The 27,784-nt window shown below is 45.2% G+C and overlaps 1 protein-coding gene across 8 annotated transcripts in view; it reads left to right on the forward strand.

The window, feature by feature from the left end:
• The window catches only part of SLC9A8 (solute carrier family 9 member A8), an 80,782-nt gene that overhangs the window by 44,023 nt on the left and 8,975 nt on the right, over positions 1–27,784 (forward strand). For 7 of the 8 annotated variants that reach the window (XR_004179110.1, XM_031656842.1, XM_031656844.1 and 4 more), the window contains 5 exons: positions 7,380–7,518; positions 9,182–9,287; positions 19,103–19,219; positions 22,441–22,523; positions 25,726–25,837. Coding sequence is in view for 7 of the 8 variants with exons in the window: in XM_031656842.1 (XP_031512702.1) it covers positions 7,380–7,518; positions 9,182–9,287; positions 19,103–19,219; positions 22,441–22,523; positions 25,726–25,837 (557 nt within the window). In the remaining variant the exon portion in view is untranslated. The remainder of the gene's footprint in view (positions 1–7,379; positions 7,519–9,181; positions 9,288–19,102; positions 19,220–22,440; positions 22,524–25,725; positions 25,838–27,784) is intronic. The other variant, XM_031656846.1, reaches the window with a different exon arrangement.

A 27,784-nucleotide genomic window follows, 5' to 3' on the forward strand; every position in this document is an offset into this window, starting at 1 on the left:
CCTCCCGAGTAGCTGGGACTTACAGGCACCTGCCACCATGCCCAGCTAATTTTTAAAAAAGTTTTTGTAGAGACAGGGTTTCACCATGTTGCCCAGGCTGGTCTTGAACCCCTGGGCTCAAGCAGTTTGCCCACCTCAGCCTCCCAAGGTGCTGGGATTATAGGTGTGAACCATTGCTTCTGGCTGTGCCCACCTTTTTTGGCCTACCTTTTAGTAGCAGTTTCTGAGCCTAGCTTCTCAACATCACTGAGGGTGCTTATTAAGTGTGACATTCCTCGGCCCCACCCTCAGAGCCTTCTGATTCATTTGGTCTGGGGTGAGTCCCAAGACCATGGGTTTTTAATAAGTTCCCCAGATATGATGAAGTGGCCTGTTGAGGGGTCAATGTTCAGGCAACATCATTGGAGACAAAAGCAGTAGACAGAGGCCCCACTAACTGTTGCATGTCACCTTCCTTTTCACAACTTTAAAATAAGGTAGGAATGCTGATAGGTGCCCTGCCTTAAGATGCTATTGTGTAAACGCTGCTTTGGAAACTGCAATTTGTTTTCAAATAGTTGTTGGTATTACTGCCCTAATTGATGGGATCTGAGAAGTTAATGATGAATAATAAAATGTCAAGAAGTCATTGGGGGCCAGGCGCAGTGGCTCAGTCCTGTAATCCCAGCACTTTGGAAGGCCGAGGTGGGTGGATCCTCTGAGGTCAGGAGTTCAAGACCAGCCTGGCCAACATGGTGAAACCCTGTTTCTACTAAAAATACAAAAATTAGCTGGGCATGGTGGCAGGTGCCTGTAATCGCAGCTACTCCGGAGGCTGAGGCAGGAGAATCACTTGAAACTGGGAGGCGGAGGTTGCAGTGAGCTGAGATCACACCACTGGATTCCAGCCTGGTGACAGAGCGAGACTCCGTCTCAAAAAAAAAAAAAAAGAAAAAAAAATTTTAGCTGGATGTCATGTCACATGCCTGAGCTATGATGGAGCCATTGCAGTCCAACCTGGGCAACAGAGTGAGACCCTGTCTTAAAAACAAAACAAATTCATTGGGAAAAGGAAATGCATTTAAGATAATCTCAAATATATTTTTCTGATGCAGGGATATTTCCTTGAACTCTGCATTTTTTGGTGGTTGTTAACATGCAGTCAAGAAACCCAAAGAATTTTGCCAAAACACAGAAAAGGCACAGACAAAGCAGTTGAAGGAAGCCAGGCATGGTGGCTCATGCCTGTAATTCCAGCTACTCCGAAGGCTGAGGTTAGAGGATCATTTGAACCCAGATGTTTGAGCTCAGTCTGGACAACATAGCAAGACCCCATTCTCCCACCTCCCTGCAAAAAACTCCAAAGCAAGTGGAGAAAAGAGCCCTGGATAGTGTATCAAAAATGAGCTAAGAGAACGTTAGAGGCCAGACTGTGTTCTGTTAGATAATAGAATTTCCATTTAGCTGAATACTGACTTACTGCCTTTGCTAAAGCATAACCACTCTGTGTAGTTGGCATTTTCTTAAAAGTTTTTTTATAGACTATATTCAGAATTTTTATGTTGGAATAAAATGCCTCAGCCTAGGACTAAAATTGAGGACTGAATAGTTAAATAAGATATTACAGGGCTGGGCACAGTGGCTCACGCCTGTAATCCCATCACTTTGGGAAGCTGAGGCAGATAGATCACTTGAGGCCAAGAGTTCAAGACCAGCCTGGCCAACATGGTGAAACCCCATATCTACTAAAAATACAAAAATTAGCCAGGCGTGGTGGCTCACGCCTGTAATCCCAGCTACTCGAGAGGCTGAGGCAGGAGAATCGCTTGAACCTGGGAGGCAGAGGTTGAAGTGAGCCAAACTCACGCCCCTGCACTCTAGCCTGGGCGTCAGAGTGAGACTCTGTGTCAAAAAAAAAAAAGAAAAGAAAAGATACTACGAGAAAATCATCCAGCATCAGGTAACGTGACATCCTTTCCTTTTCTTTCCCTGCCCCAGTTATTGTTTTCACCATGTTTGCTCAGTTTTTGCCCTGTTTTTGCCCTTCCTTTGCAGGAGGAGCTTACCAAATACTGCCTGATGGCAAGAGATGCTCAACAGGCCTTAAAAAAAAACCAAACTTAGAAGTATTTTTGTTATTCTAAGCGTAGTACATACATTCTTATAAAATTTAGGAAATACACAAGCAAAAAAGGGAGAAATATCACACACATTGCTACTACCTAGAGATATAGTTAACAATTTGGTGTAAATATATATACATTTTATTTAAATAGGCTTATACCCCAAATACTGTATTCTATTTTCCATTGAACACAGTTGATAAAACAGTCTTCTGGAACATCATTTTACTGGTTACGGAGTATTCCTTTTTCTGGGTTTACTGTGATCTACTTAACCAATTTCCTACTATTGGCTTTTTCATGTTTCTCTTGGCAGAAATTTCTATAGCTTTATTAGGATATTATCATACAGCATGCTGCAAGACCTTTAAAAAATCCGATGGTAATATTTTTTCTTATTTAAGATCTACTCTGAAAGCTGCTTAGCGTTCTGGTTTTTACTTTTATCTCGTATCCTGGCTACACATATTGAACATTTGTGACAAGGAATTTTGTCCAACTTGGAGGTGACATCATGAGTTATTTTTATGCATTGGGAGCTAAACTCAATTGCTTTGTCTCTGATTTTTTTTAAAGAAAAATAATTTTTCAGAGGTAGGATCTTTTCTGAGCTTTTCCAGTTCTGTTATAAAAGCCAAAGATTAGGAGACTTTTTCTATTTAAGATGAGAAATGATGGAGTCATTGTCTGTAGCCAGAGGTTCTTCCTGGAAAAGTGCTTTGGAAACCCAAGATTGGTCTGGGCACAGTGGCTCATGCCTGTAATCCCAGCACTTTGGAAGGCCAAGGCCCGTGGATCACCTGAGGTCAGGAGTTTGAGACCAGCCTGGCCAACATGGTGAAACCCTGTCTCTACTAATAATATAAAAATTAGCCGGGCGTGGTGGTGGGTCCCTGTAATCTTGTCTACTTGGGAGGCTGAGGCAGGAGAATCTCTTGAACCTGGGAGGTGGAGGTTGCAGTGAGCCGAGATCACACCACTGCACTCCAGCCAGAGCAACAGAGTGAGACTCCATCTCAAAAAAAAAAAAAAAAAAAGAATCCCAAGATCGCCTATGATAACAGTTCCCACGGTTGGATCTGTGGAGCATGCATGTATAGTTTCCGGCCGCCTCCCTCCACCAGCAGCACTGCCACTGCTGAGACCCAAGCTGACTGGAGAATCAGCCTCATGAACTCTCCAGCCACGGCTGGTCATCTGCCATCAGCATTTGGTGAGGGACCTTTATGTGCCAGACACTGCTGAGAGCCAGGTGGATTTGATGAACTCAGTCCATGATGGGCAAAAGATGCCCATAGAGAAGTGAACATGGTGCCGTAAGCCGGAGGGGCTCAATGACCAGACCATTAAGGATATGAGGAAGGCTTCTCAGAAGGAATGTCTTGTGAGCCAGACCTGGGAGGCTCATTTTCAGACAGAAGAGAGAGAAAAGGGGCATGTCAGACTTCCCCTGCCCCTTTTTTTTTTTTTTTTTTTTTTTAGTTCAAAAGAAAAATATGCTCCTGGGAGCTGTTGTCACTTTTCCTTGGTTATCAGCTAGAATCACATCTGGTTTTGAAGAGGTATACTTCATAAACGATCATCTCCAAAGTGAGCTGACACATTTATCTTTGCAACTGAATATGTGAATGAATTACCCCCTTTTTAATGTTGTTACCTTCATGAGTGCCGGAAAGCAAATGTCTTCTGTTTCTTCAGTAACTTGAATTCATTTTCAACTTTGATTCGTTGCTATGATAGTGTGTTCTTAAAGTCACTGCTGTAGAGGAAGCCTTTTGTTTTCTCCAGCTACAGTTTAAGCTCATGAAATGGACCCTGAAGCAATACTCCCTTTTATTATTTAAGGTATGAGAAACATGACCTTAAGAAACAAAACAGAAAATTACTAGGCCAGAAAGAGTCCACATTCTACTTTCATTACCTGGAGTTCAGAAACCATTGCCTCAGTCCTGGATCTGCTGTTAACCCTTTGTGTGACCTTACCCCGTGACTCACTCTCTTTGGGCCTCAGGCTACTCTGTATAAAAAGAAAGCAGTGAAACCAGCCTGGGTGCCTGCCATGGTAGAGACGTGGGCTGAGGCCAGGCACTGTATGTGTGTGGCCTGCAGATCCATTTTTGGGAACTGCGGGTGATCATGGCCTTCAAAAGCACTTTTCCAGTATGAGCCCTTGTTGGCTGCCACATTCTTCAAGGTGGGATGTTAACCTGTGATCTGCTAGAAAGAAGGGGGATTGGGGAGATTGTGTGTTCAGATGAGTCTGCAAAGCTTTCACATGAAGAAAGTTAGATTTCTTTTTTGCAAGACGTCTCAGACCTTAATTATGTTATTTTGTGCTGTAAATTTCCTCAAAAGGCTTTCTGAGGTTATTTGACCAAGCTACCTTTTCATCTTACTCTGCTTTAAAATGATACCAATCCTGGGGCCTGGCACGGTGGCTCATGTCTGTAATCCCAGCATTTTGGGAGGCCAAGGCAGGCGGGTCACTTGAGGTTAGGAGCTCCACACCAGCCTGGCCAATATGGTGAAACCCCATCTCTACTAAAAATACAAAAAAAAAAAAAAAAAGTCGTTGGATGTGGTGGTGCGCATCTGTAATCCCAGCTACTTGAGAGGCTGATGCAGGAGAATCGCTTGAACCTGGAGGCAGAGGTTGCAGTGAGTCGAGATCGCACCACTGCACTCCAGCCTGAGCAGCAGAGCGAGACTCCATCTCAATAATAATAATAATAATAATAAAAGATACCAATTCATGACATGGTGATTGATGAAGCTGAGTATTACTGTTGAGTATTCTTTGTTTCATTTGCTGAGTCAATAAAAAGGTATTGACTGTCTTTTGTGTGCGAGGCTCTGCTTTAAGCCCCGGACATAAGGCAGCAAACAAGATGGACACAGGCTTCATCCTCGTGGAATGAGGCACTACAGTTTCCCATGCTGTGAAGGAGAAGTCAGGCACCATGACAAACTTTACATGGGCAGGCCTGCGTGAAGGGATCAGGGCAGGTGTCCCTGAGGGAGTGGCACTGATCCTGGGTTCTGAGGGATGAATAGGGAGTTAGCTGGGGCAGGGAAAGGTGAATGGTGACCACCTGGGAGGTGCTAGTGACAGTGTGGCCCAGATGTTTAGATCTGGGGAGGAGGAGGTAAGGTCAGAGAGGTATGGCAGGTGGGAGCCAGGTCAGACTAAGACTGGGCTTCCTGGTGATGTCAGGAAACTCTGAGTTCTGAACAGGCTGGTAACCCGATCAGGTGTGCCTTTGAAAAGGATCAGTTAGGCCCTGTATTTCTAGCACTTTGGGATGTTGAGGCAAGTGAATTGCTTGAGCCCAGGAGTTCAAGACCAGCCTGGGCAACATGGTGAAATCCCATCTTTACAGAAAATACAAAAACTAGCCGAGTGTGGTGATGTGTACCTGTGGTCTCAGCTACTCTGGAGCTGACGTGGGAGGATCACTTGAGCCTCGGGAAGCAGAGGATGCAGTGAGCTGAGGTCACGCCACTGCACTTTGCCTAGGTGACAGAGTGAGACCCTGTCTCAAAAACAAAAAGAGGGGGATCATTTGGCCGGGCGCGGTGGCTCAAGCCTGTAATCCCAGCACTTTGGGAGGCCGAGACGGGCGGATCACGAGGTCAAGAGATCGAGACCATCCTGGCGAACACGGTGAAACCCCGTCTCTACTAAAAAATACAAAAAACTAGCCGGGCGAGGTGGCGGGCGCCTGTGGTCCCAGCTACTCGGGAGGCTGAGGCAGGAGAATGGCGTAAGCCCGGGAGGCGGAGCTTGCAGTGAGCCGAGATCGCGCCACTGCACTCCAGCCTGGGCGACAGAGCGAGACTCCGTCTCAAAAAAAAAAAAAAAAAAAAAAAAAGAAAACAAAAAGAGGGGGATCATTTAGGCCACTGAGTGGAGAACGGGGTTGGTCTGTAGGAAGACAAGGATGTTGAGAGAGAGCTCAGTGAGACTTATCCCTGGGAGTAAAGGGCAGTAGGGGAGGGAGAAAAGGGGATGGATTTGAGAGACAGGAGGAGGATATTTAATGAGAATAACTCCATGTTAATGGTGTAATGCTTTTACCTTTGAGAACAAAACCAACAATTAAATTTAATAACATCCGACATTTTACTTTGTTCTGTTACAGTAAAAGGGAAGTTCTTTGATTTATTCCTCCTTAATGTCTCCTATATCTTCCCTCTCAGCCTGAAACCTCGGGCATTTTTTCTTTGGGTAGCTCCAGTCTAATCTGACTTCTTGCCGTAGCCTCAATTTCAGGTATTATCACAAGATTTCTGTACTGAAATCCTTCCCATTGACTTCCGAGGCCTTCAAGCTGAAATACCAGTGCCTTTCCCGGGCTGTTCCCTGTTCCTCTGCCACTACTGTCACCTTGCCTCCTGCCACTGTCCCACCCCCACCTCCCCTGCCCCACCACTCCCCCTGCCACGTTTTAGCTGCATTAATCTCGGTACTTGAAAGTTCCTACAATGGGCTGCATATGCATGGGCTCCCTTCCTTTGCAGATGCTGTTCCCTCACTGGGTGCCTTCCCCCATTTCTTCACCTGGGCAAGTCGTTTTTATCCCAAATCTAAACCCACCCCTCCCCCCGCCTTTTTTATTTTTTATTTTTTTGAGACAGAGTCTTGCTCTGTTGCCCACGTTGGAGTGTAGTGGTGCAATCTTGGCTCACTGCAACCTCTGCCTCCTGGGTTCAAGCAATTCTCCTGCCTCAGCCTCCTGAGTAGCTGGGATTACAGGCACACGTGTGCCACCACACCCGGATACTTTTTGTATTTTTAGTAGAGTTAGGGTTTCACCATGTTGGCCAGGCTGATCTGAACTCCTGCCCTCAGGTGATCCGCTCACCTCGGCCTCCCAAAGTGCTGGGATTACAGGTGTGAGCCACCACGCCCGGCATCAGCCCACATTTTCTCAAGCGCCTTCCTTGAGCCCAGCCAGTCTGAGTTAGTTACCCACCCATCCTGTGTTTCTACAGCCCTCTACCCTTCCTGCAGATTGTCTTTAGTGTTCATCTTGTTTTCTCCCTTGTTAGCCTGAAGGGAGGAGCTCCTTAAGGGCAGCAACTTTGCTCTCATCTCTGAACCCCAGAAAGTAACAGTACCTGGGACAAAGTAGGTGAACTTTGGCTGACTGAATGAATGATGGTATGAATGAATGAATGAATGAATGAGGGAATAAGCAAGAGATAAGTTTTAAGTTAATTTCTAAGACCTTTGTATATATAACATTTTAACTTCTGTTTTCTTTCATTTCCTAGCACAGCTGAAGGTTTAACAAGAAAAAATATGTCAGATGTCAGTGGGTGGCAAACATTTTTACAAGCCCTTGACTACTTCCTCAAAATGTTCTTTGGCTCTGCAGCGCTCGGCACTCTCACTGGCTTAATTTCTGCATTAATATCCTTTTAATGTGATGAGCATACAGGGTTGAGATTATTCTTGATGGCTTCTGTCTCTAGCCAGTTTCTCCTATTTTTTAAGGGGGCCAATTTTAGATGAAGGTTTTGCTTAAAGGAGGATTTTTTGCTTAGTTTTTGTTTGAGAAACACTCTAACGCAAGGATTTTTTAATTTAACATGTGAAATTTAGAATGTCACTTTTCAAAGTTTAAAAAACATGTACACTGTTGGATATCAGATATGATTTTGAGGACCTCTCAGTTCCCAGAGTATGATAACCACACTCAGATGATTTTCATTTTCTGCCATCTTACTTTTCACATTTGGAAAATTAGAAATTAATTTTCTTTGAAAATGTCAATAGACCAGGTGCAGTGGCTCACGCCTGTAATCCCAGCACTTTAAGAGGCTAAGGCTGGAGAATTGCTTTCGCCCAGGAGTTCAAGACCAGCCTGAGCAATGGAATATAGTGAGACCTCGTCTCTAAAAAATACATAAATAAAAATAAAATGTTAAACAGAGAAAATTTTTATCCCACTGAAAGTGTTTATCCAGAAGGATTGAAAAAGGGGCTTTCAAAATGTGTTCCATTGAGTTATTTGCACTGATTTTGTTATTTAACAACCAATAAGCTTTTCTAGCTGGAGATGGAAAGAGTCTTGTTAAGGCCAACGACACCTTTATTGCTGTAGAAATTTCATTATGTTTAAAATAGTAACAGGCAGTAGACCACTTTGGTGCGCGCCTAAGCCTGTGTCTTAGGGAGATGGCCACCTGGCCCGCCTCCATGAGCAGTTTGTTTCACAGATGGCCGGAAGAGACTCTTTTGCCTGGTTACAGGCATATTTTTCTGCCATCCTGTTGAATTTTCCCATCAACTCCTTTATCCAGAAGTCTAAAGGCTCTATTGAGTTGGCTGACAGCTTCTCATATTGTACCAATAAACAGAATGGAAAAGAAAATTTTTTCCATTTCAGTATTTTCCTCTATATCTTTTTCTTTAAAAAAAAAAAAAAAAATTATCTATCAAAATGAAGTGGAGCAAATGGGTACTGTGAGCTCCAGTATAGGCATTGTGAATGATACTTCAATATATACAAGGCTCTCTCCTTTTACAGGGGCATGAGTTTGGAAATCTCCAGGAATAGGAAAGACTGCGCTTCAACAGGGCCTGGAACCCCAGTTAGAACAGCAATTCACACTAGTTGTCTTTGACTCAAAACTGATGGGGAAAGCAAGATGGGTAGCATTAGTGATCTCATCTGATGTTGTTGGAGGAGTCGGGGTGATATGGCCCTGGGAGGAACCTGGCAGAGTGAACTGACCTTGGTGTGTCTGCAGCCCCAGCTTCGTGCCATGGCCCAGCACATCCCCAGCCCTCTAAGTCAGCATTTTTAAATGAGTTGACTTAGGTTGATTTTCATCTTCCACCACCATTTATCTCCGGAATTTACATTTCTTAGTGTTTTGTTTCTTATAGCAACAGTCTCCCTACAAAGGGAAAAAATCCATAATGACAAATTTTCATTTGTAACCTTGGGACGTTCCAAAATCTTCTGTACCTGTTTACTTCGTATATTTGGAAAGCAGCAGTTTTGTGACTTCTCCACATCTCCCATCAACTCTCCCTCGATTCTCCTTCCTTGACAGTTGTCATTTACGTGCTGAAGCATATTGACTTGAGGAAAACACCTTCCTTGGAGTTTGGCATGATGATCATTTTTGCTTATCTGCCTTATGGGCTTGCAGAAGGAATCTCACTCTCAGGTGAGTGACAGAGAGCCTGAAAGTGCTGTGGTGATGGCATTTTGTCCTGCCTGATGAAAGAGGCTTTGTCAGTTGGGTCACCTTTAGTCACAAGAGACAGTCACAACTCAGAAGAGCTTAAGTGATAAAGGGAATCTATTGGCTCCCTAGAAACACATCTGGATTTAGGTCTGCCTGGATCCAGTAGCTCAAACAGTCACATTGGTGTCACAGTCACATTTTCTCTTAACCTGCCTTCTCTTATTTAGCCCATCAGTCCTATGAGGCTCCCTCAGAGGAGGGTAGCCTGTGGGAGGGAGGTACTGTGAAGGTCCCTATTTTACTGATGAGAAAACTTGAGGTTGAGTGAAATTAAGTAAATTACTGAAGGTCACAGCTGGGATTGGTGGAACAACGATTCAAACTAGTTGTCTTTGAGTCAAGAACCAGTGCTTAGAACCCTCCTCTAATACAACTCCCTCCAAAACAGATCATCATGAAACCATGTACTCAGTGCTACATAAAGGGACAAGCAAAGTGTGGCGGTGATGTAATGTTGGGCGTTTTTGGACACACTTTACCAGTATTCAGTTTTTTTATGCTGCTACCGCCCATGTGGCGTAGGTACTAAGGTTGTCATTAGCCCAAAGCTGCACTGCACAGGCAGTGGTGGTAGTGAGATTGACAGCGGAGGCCCAGAGCCTTTTCCCTGCACCCCATTGGAGGAGGGCACACAGCCCCCAGCAGCAGGGACGACTCTGAGGTGGCCCTAGAAGATGATACTCACCAGCTGGAGGAGGGGTGGCCACTTACAGAGTGATGGTCTTGGTAATGGTCACCTGGTAATCAGTCAGCAGCCCCTGTTGGCAAAGCTTGGCTTAGTTGGGCTTTCTGCCTACAAGTGGCAGTCAAGTTTGTGTCCCCAGCTTGTTACATTGTAAGGGTGTTGACCTGAAAATGGAACATGACTCACTCCTGTTCCTGTGTGAGGGGGCAGCCAGGTGGGAAGGACTCTGCCCCGGAAGTCTGATCCCATCCTTTGAGTGAAGTCCCTTCAGAGGCCTTGTTCTGGAAATGAGGCACTATTGCAGGAATGTTTTGATCTGTGCCACAGGATGGCAGAGATTTTCTTTTTTATTAACTTTGTTGAGGTATAATTTACACACAATACATGGACCTGTTCTAAGTATATAATTCCATGAATTTTGGCAAATGTGGGCAGTCATAACTACCCCTACAGTCAAGGTGTGGCATATTCTTATCGATAGCCCAACGTGGCTCCCCTGTGCCCTTCTGCAGTCAATCCCCCTGCCTGTCCTGAGCCCTGGCACCCACTGATCTGCACTGTCATTGTAGTTTTGCCTTTTCCCGAATGTCATTTAAATGAAATCATGGGGTACATAGTCTTTTGTGTCTCCTCTCTTTCAGTTGTCATGTTTTTGAGAGACATCCATGTTTTTGCATGTGGCAGTAGTTTATCATTCTTATTGTACCACAGTTTGTTTGTCTGTTCACCGTTTGAAGGACATTTGGGGTTTTCCAGATTTGGGCTAAGAACAGTTTGCATGTGTTTTCATTTTTCTTGGGTAAATACCTAAGATTAAGGCTGCTAGGTCATATGGTAAGTACATTTTTACTTTTTTAGAAACTGCCCAGTGTTTTTCGAAGTGATTGTATCATTTTACATTCCCATCAGAATGTATGAGAGAGTGCCAGTTGCTTCATATTGCCACCACACTTATTTTAATTTCAAAAAGTTTAGCTGTCCTGATAGGTGTGTAGCAACTGGATTTATATGTGCCTTGGTGTGGTTCTTTTTATATTCACCTTTGGTTCATTGAGCTTCTTGGGTTTATAGTTTATATGAGTTTATAGCTTTCATCAAATTTGGTAAGCTTTTGCCTATTTCTTTATAAACATATTTTTGTTCCTCCTTCCTCTTCCCCTTGAGACTTCAATTTACGCATTATGAGAGGTAGCATGCTATTGGCCCACAATATGCTTTGCCTTTTTTTTTTTTCTGTCTTTTTTTCCCTATGTGCTTTATTTTGGTTATTTCCTTTTGCCGTGTCTTCAAAGTCACTGATCTTTTCTTCTGCCATGTGGAATCTCCTGCTAATCCTACCCAGTGTATTTCTCATTTACATATTCTATAATTCATCTACAGAAGATCCCTTTGGGTTATTTTCATTTCTTGCATTTCTCTCTTCATATTCATGTTTTCTTCTATGTTCTGGAGCATATGAAACATTTCTAATTGCTGTTTTAATGTCCTTGTTTGCTGATTGCATCATCTCTGTCAACTCTAGGTCTGTTTTGTTGTTGATTTTTCTCATGCTTATAGGTCACAGCTTCTTGCACTTTGCTTGCTCGTAAGCTTTGATTGGATGTCAGTCATTGTGAACTTTATGTTGTTGAGTACAAGATTTTATTGCATTCCTTTATGGAGTTCTGGACTTTTTAAAAAATATATATATTTTTTGTTTTTTGTGTGTTATTTCTGGACTTTTCTTCTGGCATGTGTCTAAGTCTCTTGGCATCAGTTTAATCCTTTTTGAGGCTTACATTTAAACTTTGTTAGGACTGGTGCACAGTAGAAGGGCCCTAACTAAGGTGTCTCAGGTATTGGGAGCTCACTCCACTCTGGCTGGCGGGAATACAAATCCCAGCCCCATGTCAGCTTCTGGAATTGTTCAGTCTACTTCTTTTTAATGATTCTTTCCCCAGCCTCTTGTTTCATCCCACATATATACTGATCAGTATCAGTCAAAGACTCAAGGGGACTTTACAGTAATGTCCAAGAGCTCTCTTTCTGTGCAGCTTCCCCGACTCAACAGGACAGCCCTCTAAAGCTTCAGCCTCAGACTGTCAGCTCAGCAGGGGGCCTGGGGAAAGAGTGGCCACCTTGTTTGTTTCCCTTCTGGCAGGAATCACAGTCCTACCCTATCTTTTGTCCCATGTCAGAAAAGAGTTTTGTTTCATATCTTGTATCAGGTTTTGTAGTTATGTAGAGCAGGACAGTGTTCTGTGTAGCAGTAGTTTCTTCAGACACAAAGCAGAAGTCCCAGTGGTCTTTAGTGACTCAGTTGACAGAATTTTTCTACCCAGTCGCTATCTGCAGTCGCACGTGGGTGCTGCGTGAGCAGCACAAGGAGGAAGCAGAGTGGACTCGCCATTTTCAGGGTTTTGTTTTTCATCGCAAACCAGTTCACCAGGGTAATTCCATCCTGGTGTCCGCCATCAGGTTCCCTTTCTTTACTGAATGTTGGCACTTACAAAAAGGTTACCTGTGAGTCATTTGGCTCTAGCCTAGCTATTTTTACATCTATTTTTTTAAATTGTTCCTCTACCCCCTTGAGATGATCACTAAGTACCTGTTGGCAAAGATGTGTTTCATGCATCTGTTTGGAATCTGTGATTAAAATCAGGGAGTGTTTTTCTTACCTTCTTTTCAGAGTGGCAGTGTTTCCTGTGGAGAGGGGTTTCGTTTCCTCAGGGACCTTGCTCCACACACAGCAGTGCCAGCCAGGAACACCAGATCTGCCTCTGGGTGAGGGAACCTGCCCTGCCCGTGCTTTACCTTTTGGGTATTTGTCCCACAGGGTTTTCAGAGAGGGGCAGGATGGCCCTGTGTGGTGTGTGGATGCTCTGCGCTGCACTGTGAAAGCACAGATGGAAAGCGTGGTGTTTCTGCTGTCTTCACCTTCCTTTGTGTGCTCCCCTTTTCCTGACTGTCACAAAGGACTGATCTCAAGTGGTTCCCAAGACTGTGGAGCAGGACATTCTCTTCCTAGGAAGTGGGAATTATTTATGTAAATCTACATGTAGGGAACACGGTTGTTAAGAACTGGAGCTGGATAACAGACAGACTTGGATTTGAATCCCAGCTCCACCTCTCATTGGCTGTGTAACCTCAGATTACAGACTTAACCACCTCATGCTCTACTTCCTCGTCATAAAATAGACAAGTAAAAGGGCCAGCCTGACGCCTTTGCTGAGGACGAAGGGAGCAATGCAAGTGAGAGTCCTGATGGGGCATCTGTGCCACTACTGGGGTGGCCAGAAGTCCTAGTTTGCCCTCTGTCTCAACATGATGAATTAATAATATCCCCTTTTATTCTAAAAAATTCCTGGTATCCACAGCAAATCAAATAGTCTCCCTATTACTCAGCAAACGTTAGCTATTCTCAGAATATTCATTCTAATTGTATCCATGTTAACTATTTTTGTTGTTCAGTCAAGCCAGTTTTGAGGGCCACTTTGGCCTCTGACACTAAAGATTCAAAGATGAATAGACCCTACTTAGGCAGAGTGGTTAGCAAACACTGGGCTTGGAGGGGATGGGACAGAGTGACATTGTCAGGGTGAGTCACAGAGGAGGGGACTTAGGGCTCGAAGGATGAGTTTGCAGGATTAATTATGACATAACTCTTTCTTTCTTTCTTTTTTTGAGATGGAGTTTTGCTCTGTAGCCCAGGCTGGAGTACAGTGGCGCCATCTCGGCTCACTGCAACCTCTGCCTCCCGGGTTCAGGCAGCTCTCTGCCTCAGCATCCCGAGTAGCCGGGATTACAGGCGCCCACCACCACACCTGGCTAATTTTTTTTTTTTTTTTTTTTCTGTATTTTTAGTAGAGATGGGGTTTCACCATTTGGCCAGGCTGATCTTGAAATCCTGACCTTGTGATCTACCCGCCTCGGCCTCCCAAAGTGCTGGGATTACAGGCATGAGCCACCACGCCCAGCCGACATAACGCTTTAAGATGTTGGCATGGGCCAGGCGCGGTGGCTTACACCTATAATCCCAGCACTTTGGGAGACCAAGGCAGGCGGATCACGTGGTCAAGAGATGGAGATCATCCTGGCTAACATGGTGAAACCCCGTCTCTACTAAAAATACAAAAATTAACTGGACATGGTGGCACGTGCTGGTAGTCCCAGCTACTTGGGAGGCTGACACAGGAGAATCGCTTGAACCTGGGAAGCAGAGGTTGCAGTGAGCCGAGATCCCGCCACTGTACTCCAGCCTGGGTGACAGAGTGAGACTCCATCTCAAAAAAAAAGATACTGGCATGAAGTTGGCCAAAGATAGAATGTATGGTGCAGTGCTCTTATGCACAGATATCTAAGGAATTCCACTGCAGCACTGCTTGGGAGAGAAAAATTGGAAGGAACTCTATGGTTCATCAGTAATAGAAAAGATCAAATTCCAGTCCATGTGCACTATGGAATCCTGTGCAGCCTCTTAAAAAATGAACTTGACCTGTCTGTACTGCCATGGGAAGAATTTGACATATTGTTAAATTCTTTAAGTTGAAAAATCAATCTCTCACCCATTCAAGAAATATTTATTAAATGTCCACCCTATGCTGAGAACTATCCTTGCTGTTGGGGCTACATTTATAAACACCTCAAGATCAGTTTCCTTTTCCTGCAGAAGAAAGCCAGAATTTAAGCAAACCCATAAGACAATTCCAGGTGGCAAGAAATTACAAGAAGAAAAATTAAAGACAGAGAGTGGCACGCGGTAGAGAATGGATTGGGAGCTCAGGCAATCAGGGAGGTGTCTCCTGGAGGTGGCACTGGAGCTCAGACCTGTGTGGTGAGAGGAACCAGCCCAGGGACGCTCTAGGGAAGGAGGGTTTTGGCAGCAGAAACTGCAGGAGCCACGGGTCTGAAGATAGATGTGCGGGAGTGTGGCATGCTCCAGGAAGAGAAGGAAGACCAGTGTGGCCAGGACACTGCCTCACAGGTTCTGTAGGCCTGAAAAGGAGCTGGGGTTCTAGTATATGCACCAAGAAAAGAGAGTTGGAAGCCCTTGAAAAGAAATTGCTCTGCTGGTATAGGCACTATATATGTGATAGGATCCTGTTTATTACTTTATTTTTATTTTATTTTAATGTTATTTTTTGAGACAGGATCATGCTCTGTTGCCCAGGCTGGAGTGCAGTGGCACAATCACGGCTCACTGCAGCCTTGACCTCCCCAGGTTTAGGTGATCCTTCCACCTCAGCCTCCTGAGTAGCTGGGTCCATAGGCACGTGCCACCACACCCGACTAGTTTTGTAATTTTTGTAGAGACAGAGCCTCACTCTGTTGCTCAGGCTGGTCTCAAACTCCTGGGCTCAAGCAGTCCACCCACCTTGGCCTCCCAAAGTCCTGAGATTACAAGTATGAGTCACCGTGCCCAGCCTGTTACTTTAAAGATAAACTTTATAATCACATGGTGAAAGAACTGGCAGTCTGCGTGTTGAAGTGTTAATAGTAGTTAAGAGTAGTTACCTCTGAGTGGGCGGTGTGAATAGAGATTCTCTTTTACTCTATACCTCAGTGAGTCTGAATGTTTTATGGCAAAATATGTTTATTATTGAGTAATTAACATAGCATACTCATTATGGTTTCACTCAGCCCTCAAGAAGTATGTCATATTTTACACACAGTAAGGCACAGTACAGTGGAAATTGTACCATGATACCTTTTCACTGCCTTTTGGATTTGAATCCCATACTGTCTTCCTTTATTACATCTGAAACAGTGGATGTAACCATAAACAGAAGTGGATTTCCTCTCTCCCTTTCTTCTTTTCTGCCATTCTTCCTTCAGGAGGCTGAATGCTTTTGCTGCATTATCTGCTTGCTTAAATGATTTTGCCTTCTTAAAGGAGATTCTTCCATAAGTGTATTTTTAAAAATACCGTGCCTTTTACCTCACTTAAAAATGTTAGCCTGGTTTGCACCAACCCCCCTTTTGTGTTTCTATAGTCTGCTCCAGTGGCTGCAGACGAGGGTGGTGGGGGTGGTGGAGAGTCCCCTTAGCTTCTGGAGGGCATATGAAGCAGATACTTGAGCCATCCCTCTGGCTTTTGTGCCTGTTGCTGACCCTCTTTCCTTTCACCTAGAACTCAAGGTGCCCTGACCCCACACTAGCCCAGGGTAAAGCCCTCTGGGATTGTCCAGATGGCCCCGTGCCAACAGTGGGTCAAGTACATAGGTGGCAGCTGTGGTCCAGACTCAGCCCCCAGACAGGGCTTACTTATCCATGCAGAAAAATCGAAAATGTTTGAATTTGGTGACGTCCTTAAAGATGGAGATTTCCTGTAGGGAAAACCAGCGGGAAGACTGGTCCATGTTAGATCCTCAATCCCACAGGGCTACCGTCGGCCTTTGTAGCCAGGCTGAGCCAAGACTGTGCCTGTAATCCCAGCTACTTGGGAGGTTGAGACAGGAGAATTGCTTGAACCCGGGAGGCGGAAGTTGCAGTGAGCTGAGATTGTGCCACTGCACTCCAGCCTGGGCAACAAGAGTGAAACTCCATCTCAAAGAAGAACAACAGCAGCAAAAACAATCTTGAGCTCCAAAGAGCCCTAAAGGAGCAGGTAAAGAAGTCTCCTACCCTCTCATTTTCCTTTGCCCACCATGTTGGGTGTGTCTTACAGGAAGCATGGCTGGAATCTCACTGTAGGGGAAAATGAAGAGCAAAGGCACTTGCTGTTTCCTAAAGGGGTTAGGAGATCAAGTGTCCAGCTCCTGCTGTCACTCAGCCAGCCCACACCTGCTGGGAAATACAAAAAAGTAGGTTTCCTGTATTTTGTAGGGTATTGTGTTACAGTAAGCTTAGCAGTTGACATGTCTGTAATACAGTGCTCTGTGGTTTTTTTTGTTTTTTTTTTTTGAGACAGAGTCTCACTCTGTCGCCCAGGCTGGAGTGCAGTGGCACGATCTCGGCTCATGCAACCTCCGCTCCTCCAAGTTTAAGCAGTTCTCTGCCTCAGCCTCTGGAGTAGCTGGGATTACAGGCGTGTGCCACCATGCCCGGTTAATTTTTGTATTTTTAGTAGAGACGGGGTTTCACCATCTTGGCCAGGCTGGTCTTGAACTCCTGACCTCATGATCCACCCGCCTCAGCCTCCCAAAGTGCTGGGATTACAGGCATCAGCCACCACGCCTGGCCAATTTTCACCCTTTTATACATGGAAAGTTTGCCAGATAAGCCCTATTTCCACAAAATGGTAGAAGTGAATTAAAACTTTGCTTATGAAGTTTGACTTGCAATTAGTATATCTTGGCAGCTTATTTGATGACTTTTTAAGACAATCTCAGCTTCCTTACATGAAATACAGACCCCTTTCCTGCTGCCTACACAGGGAGATGCTGAGAAGAGAACTGTGAGTGCCGCAGGAGTGACTGAGGGCAGCGGACAAATGTCGAGTCTCAAATCCTGCATAAGCACAGAAGGTTGTAGACACCCTGGTGCAGGGCTCTGAAGAAAAGATGCATTACCTTTTTAAATGACAGTAGTTCAGGATTATGGGAAAATTCAAAGTTAAGGAAAAGTATTTTAAAAGTCCATCAAAATCCACATTTGGCCAGGTGAGGTGACTCACACCTATAATCCCAGCACTTTGGGAGGCCAATGCAGGTTGGATTGCTTGAGCTCAGGAGTTTGAGACCAGCCTGGGCAACATAGTGAAACCTATCTCTACAAAAACACAAAAAATTAGCCGGGCGTGGTGGTATGTGCCTGTGGTCCCAGCTACTTAGGAGGCTGAGGTGGGAGGATTGCTTGAGCCCAGAAGCCGGAGGTTGCAGTGAGCTGATACCACGCCATTGCACTCCAGCCTGGGCGACAAAGCGAAACCCTGTCTCAGAAAAAAAAAAAAAAGAGGCCGGGTGCGGTGGCTCATGCCTGTAATCCCAGCATGTTGGGAGGCTAAGGCAGGTAGATCACCTGAAGTCAGGAGTTCGAGACCAGCCTGACCAACATGGAGAAACCTCATCTCTACTAAAAATACAAAAATAAGCTGGGCCTGGTGGTGGATGCCTGTAATCCCAGCTACTTGGGAGGCTGAAGCAGGAGAATCGCTTGAACCCAGGAGGCGGAGGTTGCAGTGAGTCGAGTTCATGCCACTGCACTCCAGCCTGGGCAGCAAGAGTGAGGCTCCGTCTCAAAAAAAAAAAAAAAAGAATCCACACATTATCCTTACACAGATTCTTAGGCTCCTTTCTGCCCCCCAAGAGTGGTTTGCTTGCTTGCACTCCTTATATAGTCTTCCCTCAGCATCTGTGGAGGATCAGCTCTAGGACTCCCCACATATAGAAAATTCATAGGTGCTCAAGCTCCTTATGCAAAACGGTGCAGTTGGCCAGGCACGGTGGGCTCACACCTGTAATCCCAGCACTTCGGGAGGCCAAGGCGGGCAGATCACCCGAGGTCAGGAGTTCGAGACCAGCCTGGCCAACATGGTGAAACTTTATTTCTACTAAAAAGTAGTTGTCCCAACTACTCAGGAGGCTGAGGCAGGAGGATCACATAAACCTGGGAGGCAGAGGTTGCAGTGAGCCAAGATCGCACTATTGCCCTCCAGCCTGGGTGACAAGAGCAAAACTCTGTCTCAAAAAAAAAAAAAAAGAAAAAAAGGTTGGGGGCAGTGCAGTGGGCCCTCAATAGCCACAGGTTCCACATCTGCCAGCGCTATCCCTGGATGTCAGTGATAGTCCATACCTTTTTAGCTCTGGTACTGTGAAGGGGACTTCATGTGGCTTATTTTCACTCACCCTCCTAACAGTTCTGTGAGTGGCTACTATTAGTCCCACTGTACAGAAGTGAAAACTGAGGCTCTGAGTAATGTGGCTCAAGGTCACCCAGCTAGTAATGAGGCTGCCAGAGTGAAGGGACCCATGGTATTTTTTCTGAAGCCTGTGGGAGGCTTCAGGTATTAGTTTATTTTCCTTTTTCTTAAATCCTCTAATGCTTTAGGCCCCAGGGCCTTGCAGGCATTGTGAGATCTGAGTTGGGGATCACACGGCAGTGCTTTCTGTTCTGTTCTTTCCCTGTCTAGGCATCATGGCCATCCTGTTCTCAGGCATTGTGATGTCCCACTACACGCACCATAACCTCTCCCCAGTCACCCAGATCCTCATGCAGCAGACCCTCCGCACCGTGGCCTTCTTGTGTGGTGAGTTCTGCGTCTGTGTGGCCATGCGCAGGCCCACCCAGAGCTGATCTTTCTTCCTTACCCTGTTTTAGAGTCAGTTGAGACTTTCCTTGGCAGCAGGGCAGCAGCTCCTCAGAGCCATATCCCGTACTCGCTTATCTTTTGTTTGTTCCTCTGGCTTTGAAATTTCATAAAGTAAACCAAACACCTAATAAATGAACATCTGGTGCCTACGATTTAAAGACCAAAAATAGTGAGAACCAATTATGAACATTTGAGACATGAATTTTTAATGTATTAATGTGACATTTCCAAAAATGTAGTCCTTGGAAATAATATTAATGATGGTTAGATGAAAATGGCTCCATAGTCAAGCAAGGCATGGGGCTCACGCCTGTAATCCCAACTGTTTGGGAGGCTGAGAGGATCACTTGAGCCCAGCAGTTCGAGGCTGCAGTGGGCTATGATCTTCAACAAAAAAAAAGAAAGATAGAAAAAGATAAATTTTGTAGTCAAGAGTTTAGGAAATCCTGGTTAAATAAAATTTAACATTTATGAATTGCCAGACTTTTCAGCAAATGTGCATTGTAAAATCCTTAATGGGGGATATAGTTACAGAATTTTCCAAACTTGTCCACAGAATCTTTTATTCACAGAGCAGCCTGAGGGACATCACTCGGGGACAGTTTGCAGTAGAGGTGTCATTTGTTGGGCTGGGATAAACCATGATGGCTTTGTCTTTAAGCAGTTTGTTCGAGCTTATTCTCCCCACGCTCAGACATACCCATGTATCTCCCCACCAACGTTATACTTGGAAGTGGTTGGAGTCGGGGAACAACTCTCACCATGTCTCTCTAAGCTGGCCCCCAAGTGGCTCCTGCCCTAGTTGTCATCATCAAAGTCACTCCTGGCATTTTGGGAGATTTGTCTCTCTCTTTTTTTTTTGAGACGGAGTCTCGCTCTGTCGCCCAGGCTGGCGTGCAGTGGCGCGATCTCGGCTCACTGCAAGCTCCGCCTCCCGGTTTCACGCCATTCTCTCACCTCAGCCTCCCCAGTGGCTAGGACTACAGGTGCCCGTCACCACACCCAGCTAATTTTGTTTTTTGTATTTTTAGTATAGATGGGGTTTCACCGTGTTAGCCAGGATGGTCTTGATCTCCTGACCTTGTGATCCATCTGCCTCAGCCTCCCAAAGTGCTGGGATTACAGGCAAGAGCCACCACGCCCAGTCATTTGTCTCATTTTTAATTGCTACTTCCACACTGTTAGCATGCTAGAAGGCAGGGGCAGGCCAGGCAGAAACTTCAGCAGATAAGGAGGCTCAGGTGAGGAGTAGTCACGTGACTTGCCCATGGTCTCACGGCCAAGAAGTGGGTATGCAGGCCAGGTCTCTTTATTCCTGGGCCAGTTCTCTCTATTCCTGGGCCAGGTCTCTCTCTTCCTGGGCCAGAGGGTATTATTTGTACAGCACCTCTCTCAGAAAGTGAGACTACAGATTCTGACTCTGACCCTCCCAGTTAAAGACACATAAAGCAAATCATCCATCCAAAAAGATTCTGTTTTTTACCCAGCAGACTGGCAAATGTTAAGCTTGATAATACCCACTTCTGGCCTTGGTGTGTGGAAAACAGGCCTACTGGAATCTTTTCTGGAGAGTCATTTGCCATGTCTGTCTGAATTTAAAAGGCACGTACTCTTTGGCCCAACAGTTCAACCGTGTGGAATTTAGCCTGTACTGGGGTGTTTGCTGAACCTCTCAGAAATAGAAACAATCTAAATATCCATCAATAGAGGATTGGTCATTAGAAAAATTGTCAAATTTTGACAGTTTGTCAAGTGTGACTGAAAGACCGTCAAATACTCTGCAGACAAACATGATCCCACCCAGGGAAGAGGATAAACACGATTCTGCCTGCTGGCTGAACACTGTCACTAGCAAGGGTCCCAACTGTGGCAAAGTGGCAAAAACTCAGAGCAAATGACTGCGACGCCACATGACAAATGTGAAGGGGCTTTGGTTAACCATGATATATCCAGACCTTGGAGTTGATGCTGCCAGGAAAAAGCATCCACTAGATCTGAATGTCTTCTAAATGTGCTCATTTGGAAAGATCACACAAATATTAGATAAGAAAAAATTTCAAAGAGAGGAGGGTGGGTAAACTCTCCAGCTTGTGGACTTGTTTTAAACTTGGGTACCATTCAAAGGAAAAACATTGTTAGAATGTAAAACAGCCTTGCTCTTTATGATCAGCTATTTTAAAATACAGTTTTAGACCAGGCGCAGTGGCTCACGCTTGTAATCCCAGCACTTTGGGAGGCCAAGGTGTGCGGATCACAAGGTCAGGAGTTCGAGACCAGCCTGGCCAACACAGTGAAACCCTGTCTCTACTAAAAAAAAAAAAAATTATCTGGGTGTGGTGGCAGGCACCTACAGTCCCAGCTACTCGGGAGGCTGAGGCAGGAGAATCGCTTGAACCCGGGAGGCGGAAGTTGTAGTGAGCCAAGATCATGCCACTGCACTCCAGCCTGGGAGAGAGAGTGAGACTCTGTCTCTAAAAAATATATATATACAGTTTTAATCTCTTTAGTCATTATGCTATTCTGAGGGACATCACAGTTTAAGCAGAGAGCCTAGTGTTAGAAATTTATAAGGTGCTTTTTCTTAAAATATACAAGTTTGTGTGACAGAGAGTAAATATTGGGCTCTTTTTGGCTTGCAGAGTGGAGCCAAGAGTTAGCAATGAGTCTCACTCTGCAAATCCTGCTGGGTGTGAGCTGTGTTCTAAACCTTGTGGCAATGTTAAATATATTAAGCTAATCATGTGGAAGTTAACTAAAGACCCCTTCACGTTTGTCATGTGGCGTCGCAGTCATTTGCTCTGAATTTTGGCCACGTTGCCACAGTTGGGACCCTAGCTAGTGACAGTGTTCAGCAGATCGGCAGATTCATGTGTTTCCATCTTCCCTGGGCGGGATTGCGTTTATTTGCAGAAGTATTTGACAGTTGACTCATTACATTAAGAGATTTCTGAATACCAGGGACATATTGCTTATATAGTAGAAAAGAATAAGAGAATTTAAGCACAAGTTTGGCCAAGATATTGGCTGCAGGGTTTTCAAGAAAATAAGGAAAGGGTTGTATTGGATTCTGCCTGTGAATGTTTGCTTGCTTAACAGTTTAGTACAATATTGGAATGAAATCATTGGGGTTGAATAATCCATTCTTTGGTTTGTTTCAGAAACATGTGTGTTTGCATTTCTTGGCCTGTCCATTTTTAGTTTTCCTCACAAGTTTGAAATTTCCTTTGTCATCTGGTGCATAGTAAGTATTTTCCTTGTTTTTTTAATTTAATTACTTATTTGTAGATCAATAAACACATGTTCTGGATTCGTTTATGTAACTGTTAACTGTTCAAAGTCAACAGCTACATAGACAGTCTTTTGTTTAAAGTTTCTTTTGTTAAAAAAAAAAAAATCACAAACATACACTAAGGGGGCAGGGGTAGAATTAAGTGAATAAATATCCCCAGCAAGGACTTTTTTAAGGTTTTTTGTTTTTTTTTGGTTTTTTTGTTTTCTGAGATGGAGTCTCGCTCTGTTGCCCAGACTGGAGTGCAGTAGTGCGATCTCAGCTCACTGCAACCTCCACCTCCCAGGTTCAAGTGATTCTCCTGCCTCAGCCTCCCAAGTAGCTGGGATTACAGGCACACATCACCATGCCCGGCTAATTTTTGTATTTTTAGTAGACGTGGGGTTTCATCATACTGGTCAGACTGGTCTTGAACTCCTGACCTCGTGATCCACCTGCCTCAGCCTCCCAAAGTGCTGGGATTACAGGCATGAGCCACCGTGCTCAGTCTTGTTTTTTAAGATTTTTAATGGCCTTGAATATTATGGTCTTTAAATAAAAGTACAGGTTTGTAGGTTTTTGTGTGAGGAGGTAAAAGCAGATTTCAAAATTGAATATGTAATTGATCATAACCATGTAAAACTATTATGCACAGAAAAAAAGAAAGTATGTAAAGAAAATGTAGCCACATGTTCACAGTGGTTATAGAGCTGGGATTTCTTTCTCTTTCCTAATTTTTCTGGATAGTTTATTATGTACTTCTTACTGCAGTTTTCTTCAAATTTGTCTATTTATATTTGTCTGTTTATAAGATAGTCTTCCTGCAACCTGGGTACTTCCACCTGTCACTCAGCAAGAGCTCATTGCTCTTGGTCACTGTTATTCGTCCTCCAAACTCAGGTTTCAGGGCAAAAAAAAAGCAGCAAAAGTAGCAAAAGTCCTTTACAGAAAGTATAATAGCCTAGGCTGGACGCAGTGGCTCACACCTGTAATCTCAGCACTTTGGGAGGCCGAGGCTGGTGGATCATGAGGTCAGGAGTTCGAAACCAGCCTGGCCAACATGGTGAAACCCTGTCTCTACTAAAAATGCAAAATTAGCTGGGCATGGTGGTCCGCGCCTGTAATTCCACCTACTCAGGGGACTGAGGCAGGAGAATTGCTTGAACGCGGGAGGTGGAGGTTGCAGTGCAGTGAGCCGAGACCTCGCCATTTGCACCCCAGCCTGGGCAAAAAGAGCGAAACTCCGTCTCAAAAAAAAGTATAATAGCCTTTAGTGTGGCCACTGGATAAAAGGGGACACATTTAATCAAACCTGAAACACCAGTGTAGGCATGGAAGATTGGATTTCAGTGGGTGAAACAGGGAGGTGACTATTTCAGCCACAGGTTGGGAGGAAAATGAGAGGATGCCCTGGGGTGACAACTCAGTTTTCTCTAAGCAGTTAGGCCCAGGCTGGCCCTGCAGCTAGTGGAGATGGTCTGTGCTGTTCAGATGGGTTACAGTTCCTACCCTGTAAGCTCCGCTTAGTGGTCAAGAGCATGGGCTTTGGGGTCTGAACCAGATTTGAGGCTTGAATCCAATACTTCCTGCCTTGTCAACTTGGACCAATTACTTCATCTCTCTATACCTCAGTTCCCTTGCCTATAAACTGGAGATAATAATACCTACTTTATAAGACCTTTGCAGGGATTTAAATTTAGCAGGATAATGCATGTAAAATGATCAGCATGTTGTCTGGCATAGAAATGTTTGATGATTGGAAACATTTACTCTTGACCAGGCATGGTGGCTCACACCTATTATCCCAGCACTTTGGGAGTCTGAGGCGGGCAGATTACTTGAGGTCAGGAGTTTGAGACCAGCCTGGCCAACTTGGCGAAACCCAGTCTCTACTAAAAATACAAAAATCAGCTGGGCACGGTAGCACACGCCTGTAATCCCAGCTACTGGGGAGACTGAGGCAGGACAATTGCTTGAACCTGGGGGCCAGATGTTGCAGTGAGCCAAGATCGCACCACAGCACTCCATCTCAAAAAAAAAAAAAAAAATACTGTAAAATTCATGCTTGTTAAAGGAATAAACTGAAAGCCTAAAGAATGTGCTGTATATGTCTGTGTCATCCTTTTCAAGTAATTATGGTAAGAACCAAAATGAAGAAAATGAAAGTAAAGTAATAAATGTCCTAAGAATCCACTTGGATAAGATTTAAACTTTAGGCTGGGTGCAGTGACTCACACCTGCAATCCTAGCACTTTGGGAGGCAAAGGAAGGATGATTGCTTGAGACCAGGAGTTTGAGACCAGCCTGGGCAACATAGCAAGACCTCATCTTTAACTAAAAAATTTAAAAAATTAGCCAGGCATGGTGGTGCATGCCTGTAGTTCTAGCTACTTGGGAGGTTAAGGTGGGAGGATCACTTGAGCCCAGGAGGTTGAGGTTGCATTGAGCCACAATCGCGCCACTGTACTCCAGCATGGGAGACAGAGCGAGACCTTGTCTCAAAAAAAAAAAAAAACAAACAACAAAAGATGTGAACTTTACATAAAGCTGTACTTTGCCAAGACTAACATGCCTTTGGAGTTGGAGAGGAACCAAAAGCCACAGCAAGAAGCTGGCCGGCTAAGCCAGGGCATATGGCCTCCTTGTAGACCCTACCTCTGCGTTCCTCTTGCTCAGACAGCAGTGTTTCCACGCATGGGTAGGTCCTTCACAGCTGCCCTCCTTTCCCTGAGGGAGAGGCAGAAACACTTTGTCTGTCCCCTTGGGGCTGGAATGATCAATGCAGGCCTGTCCCAAGGAGGAGCGCCTTTGGAGTCAGGTTTTCCTTAAACTAATCTGTGAATACTTCTGTACAGCCTCTTGGCATTCAGTTTTGTTCTGCTGTCATTACTAATGCCCTTCCTGATACCTCATCGGTTCTCTTTTCTGGCTACTGAGAAAGGTAACGTACAAAGCTTTATCCTTTCCTAGATGCATAGAATCCTGCAGCTCCGGCAGCACGCCCATGCTGGGTCTCTCACGAGCATGGTGTTGCTCGTGTCTTTTGTGGCTGAGGGGAATGAGGGGAATGCTGCATTTGTACTGGATGTGTTACACAGTCTGCAACAGCTTCAAGAAGCTTCAGCGTGAAGAGCCAGATGTTTTCACCTAAGACTTAGTTTGTTGCTATCAACAGGTGCTTGTACTATTTGGCAGAGCGGTAAACATTTTCCCTCTTTCCTACCTCCTGAATTTCTTCCGGGATCATAAAATCACACCGAAGATGATGTTCATCATGTGGTTTAGTGGTAAGTCAAATCTTGAATAAATGGAGTGGGGAAATACCTGTTAAAAGCACGCCCCACACAGAGAGAGCCATGGTTCTCTGCTAGCGCCCTTGGCAAAGCCACAAGTCATCAATACTCCCGTCTAATGGCACCTACTGCAACCAAGATGGTGCCCCTCACCATGGTGCTATGAAGTGGGCGAGGCTAGGTTGGAAGAGGGCAAAGGACATGCCCAGGGTCACGTGACCACTGGAGGCAGAGCCGGGATTTCTGCCACTCTCCCCTGGACAGGACAGTGCAGTCCAGGACGCAGCTGGGCGTGGCTCAGTGCCTCCCTGTGGGTTTTCTAGGCTGAAGTAATAATGGACTCAAGGTAGAAAAGGTGAAAGTTGAAACTGTTTCATACCTTATGTTAGTTTTGGATATTTTTCCTTTAAGTCACAAAGTTCTGGTAGTTTAATTTGAATGTTTCAGTTGCTATTTAATCGCTTTTTAAAGGATGGAAATGATTTCATAAATCTTTGCTTCTAAAGAACTGGATCCATAGGCATCCTTAAATTTATTTTTGAGCAATACATACTGTTCTTTATGCTTTCTTGCTTAAATATTATAATTAAAGTATTTTCCGTGTGGGTTGAGTTATAGCAACATACTTTATAATGTTCTTTATCCAAAGGCATATCTGCAAGTTTGTCTCAGATTTCTCTTCTTTCTAAAGGCCATGTTTAAAAATGTATATGTTTCATATATATGTACGTATATGTCTATGTATGTATACATATATATATGGTGAGAAAAACTCATTTTTTTCTTAATCTCTTTGTCTAGTGAGGCAAACTACTTTGTAAAGTGGTTGCAGAAGTGTGTCAGAGGTTTTTGAAGTGATGTGAGCTATTTGGGAAGGGGGGCATGAGGATGAGAGAGCGTTACAGGGAAGGTTGGAGTGTATTTGAAATGGCGGGAGCTGTCAGCTCCTGTTCTCTCCCAGGCTCCCCGGGCTCTTGCTCCGTGGGTTTCCATCCAGGCTTTCCTGGATCTTCAATGAGGGGCACCGAACAAGCGTCTGCTTCCGGCCCCTCCTATCATCATTTAAGCAATCAGAGCTTCTCCTTCCTACAAAACACCAGGAACTACAGCCAGAGTTCCTCCTCACGTCCCCCGCCGCTGCATCCACGCCTCTTTCGCCATGGCCAGACCCCTGCGAGTGAGCCATGCTCGCTCATTTTCCCCACTTCTTCACCGTCTGTCCACGGGGCAGGAATTGGCCTTGGCAGGTCACCAGTGACCTCCCGCAGCCAGACCTGGAGGGGAGGGATCCGCCCCCATCCTAGTCCACCTCCTTCCCACCGCCCCTGCCTCTGACGAGGACCGTTTCACCCTCTTCCCCGGCCTCTGGGGCAAGCTCCTCCTTTCTCCTCTTTGGTGTCTCCTTGGGCTCATCCCCCTTCACTAACCCCTCAAATAGCAGCTTCTTCAGGAGTTGGCCCCAGCCCCGCTTCTGTTTGTGTGTTCTGCACTTCACTGAGTGTGCTCACGCATCCACTGGCCTTCACTTCCACCTAGTCCAAAGCTGTTCCCACAAACCCAGACCTCCCTCTGGGATCCATACTCCTGTTTCCAGCTGCCTGTTTGGATGCCATGGAGATGCCACCATCCCTATGCCTTTGCATCTCCCTTGCCCAAGAAATCTTTGAATTGCCCCATGGCCTGGCTAGCTGGTACTAAGCACTTGCTGGGTACATACCCTGTTAAAGCACATGACATGTGCCATGCCACTGAACCCTCTGGCCCGTGACAGGTTTAGAGAGGCTGAGAGTCCTTCGTCCTTGCCATGTCTCTGTATTATGTGCCCTTTGCTCTTGCCCTGCCATCTCCCCATCTGGGTCTGGCCTGCAGCAGTCTGGCTGTCCTACCCCATGGTGATGTGAGCCTCCCTGCCTTCCTGTCTGGGGCAGGTCCTGGTGCTGT

The sequence above is a fragment of the Papio anubis genome, chromosome 16 (genome assembly GCF_008728515.1).
Source record: "Papio anubis isolate 15944 chromosome 16, Panubis1.0, whole genome shotgun sequence".
NCBI classification, from domain to species: Eukaryota; Metazoa; Chordata; class Mammalia; order Primates; family Cercopithecidae; genus Papio; species Papio anubis.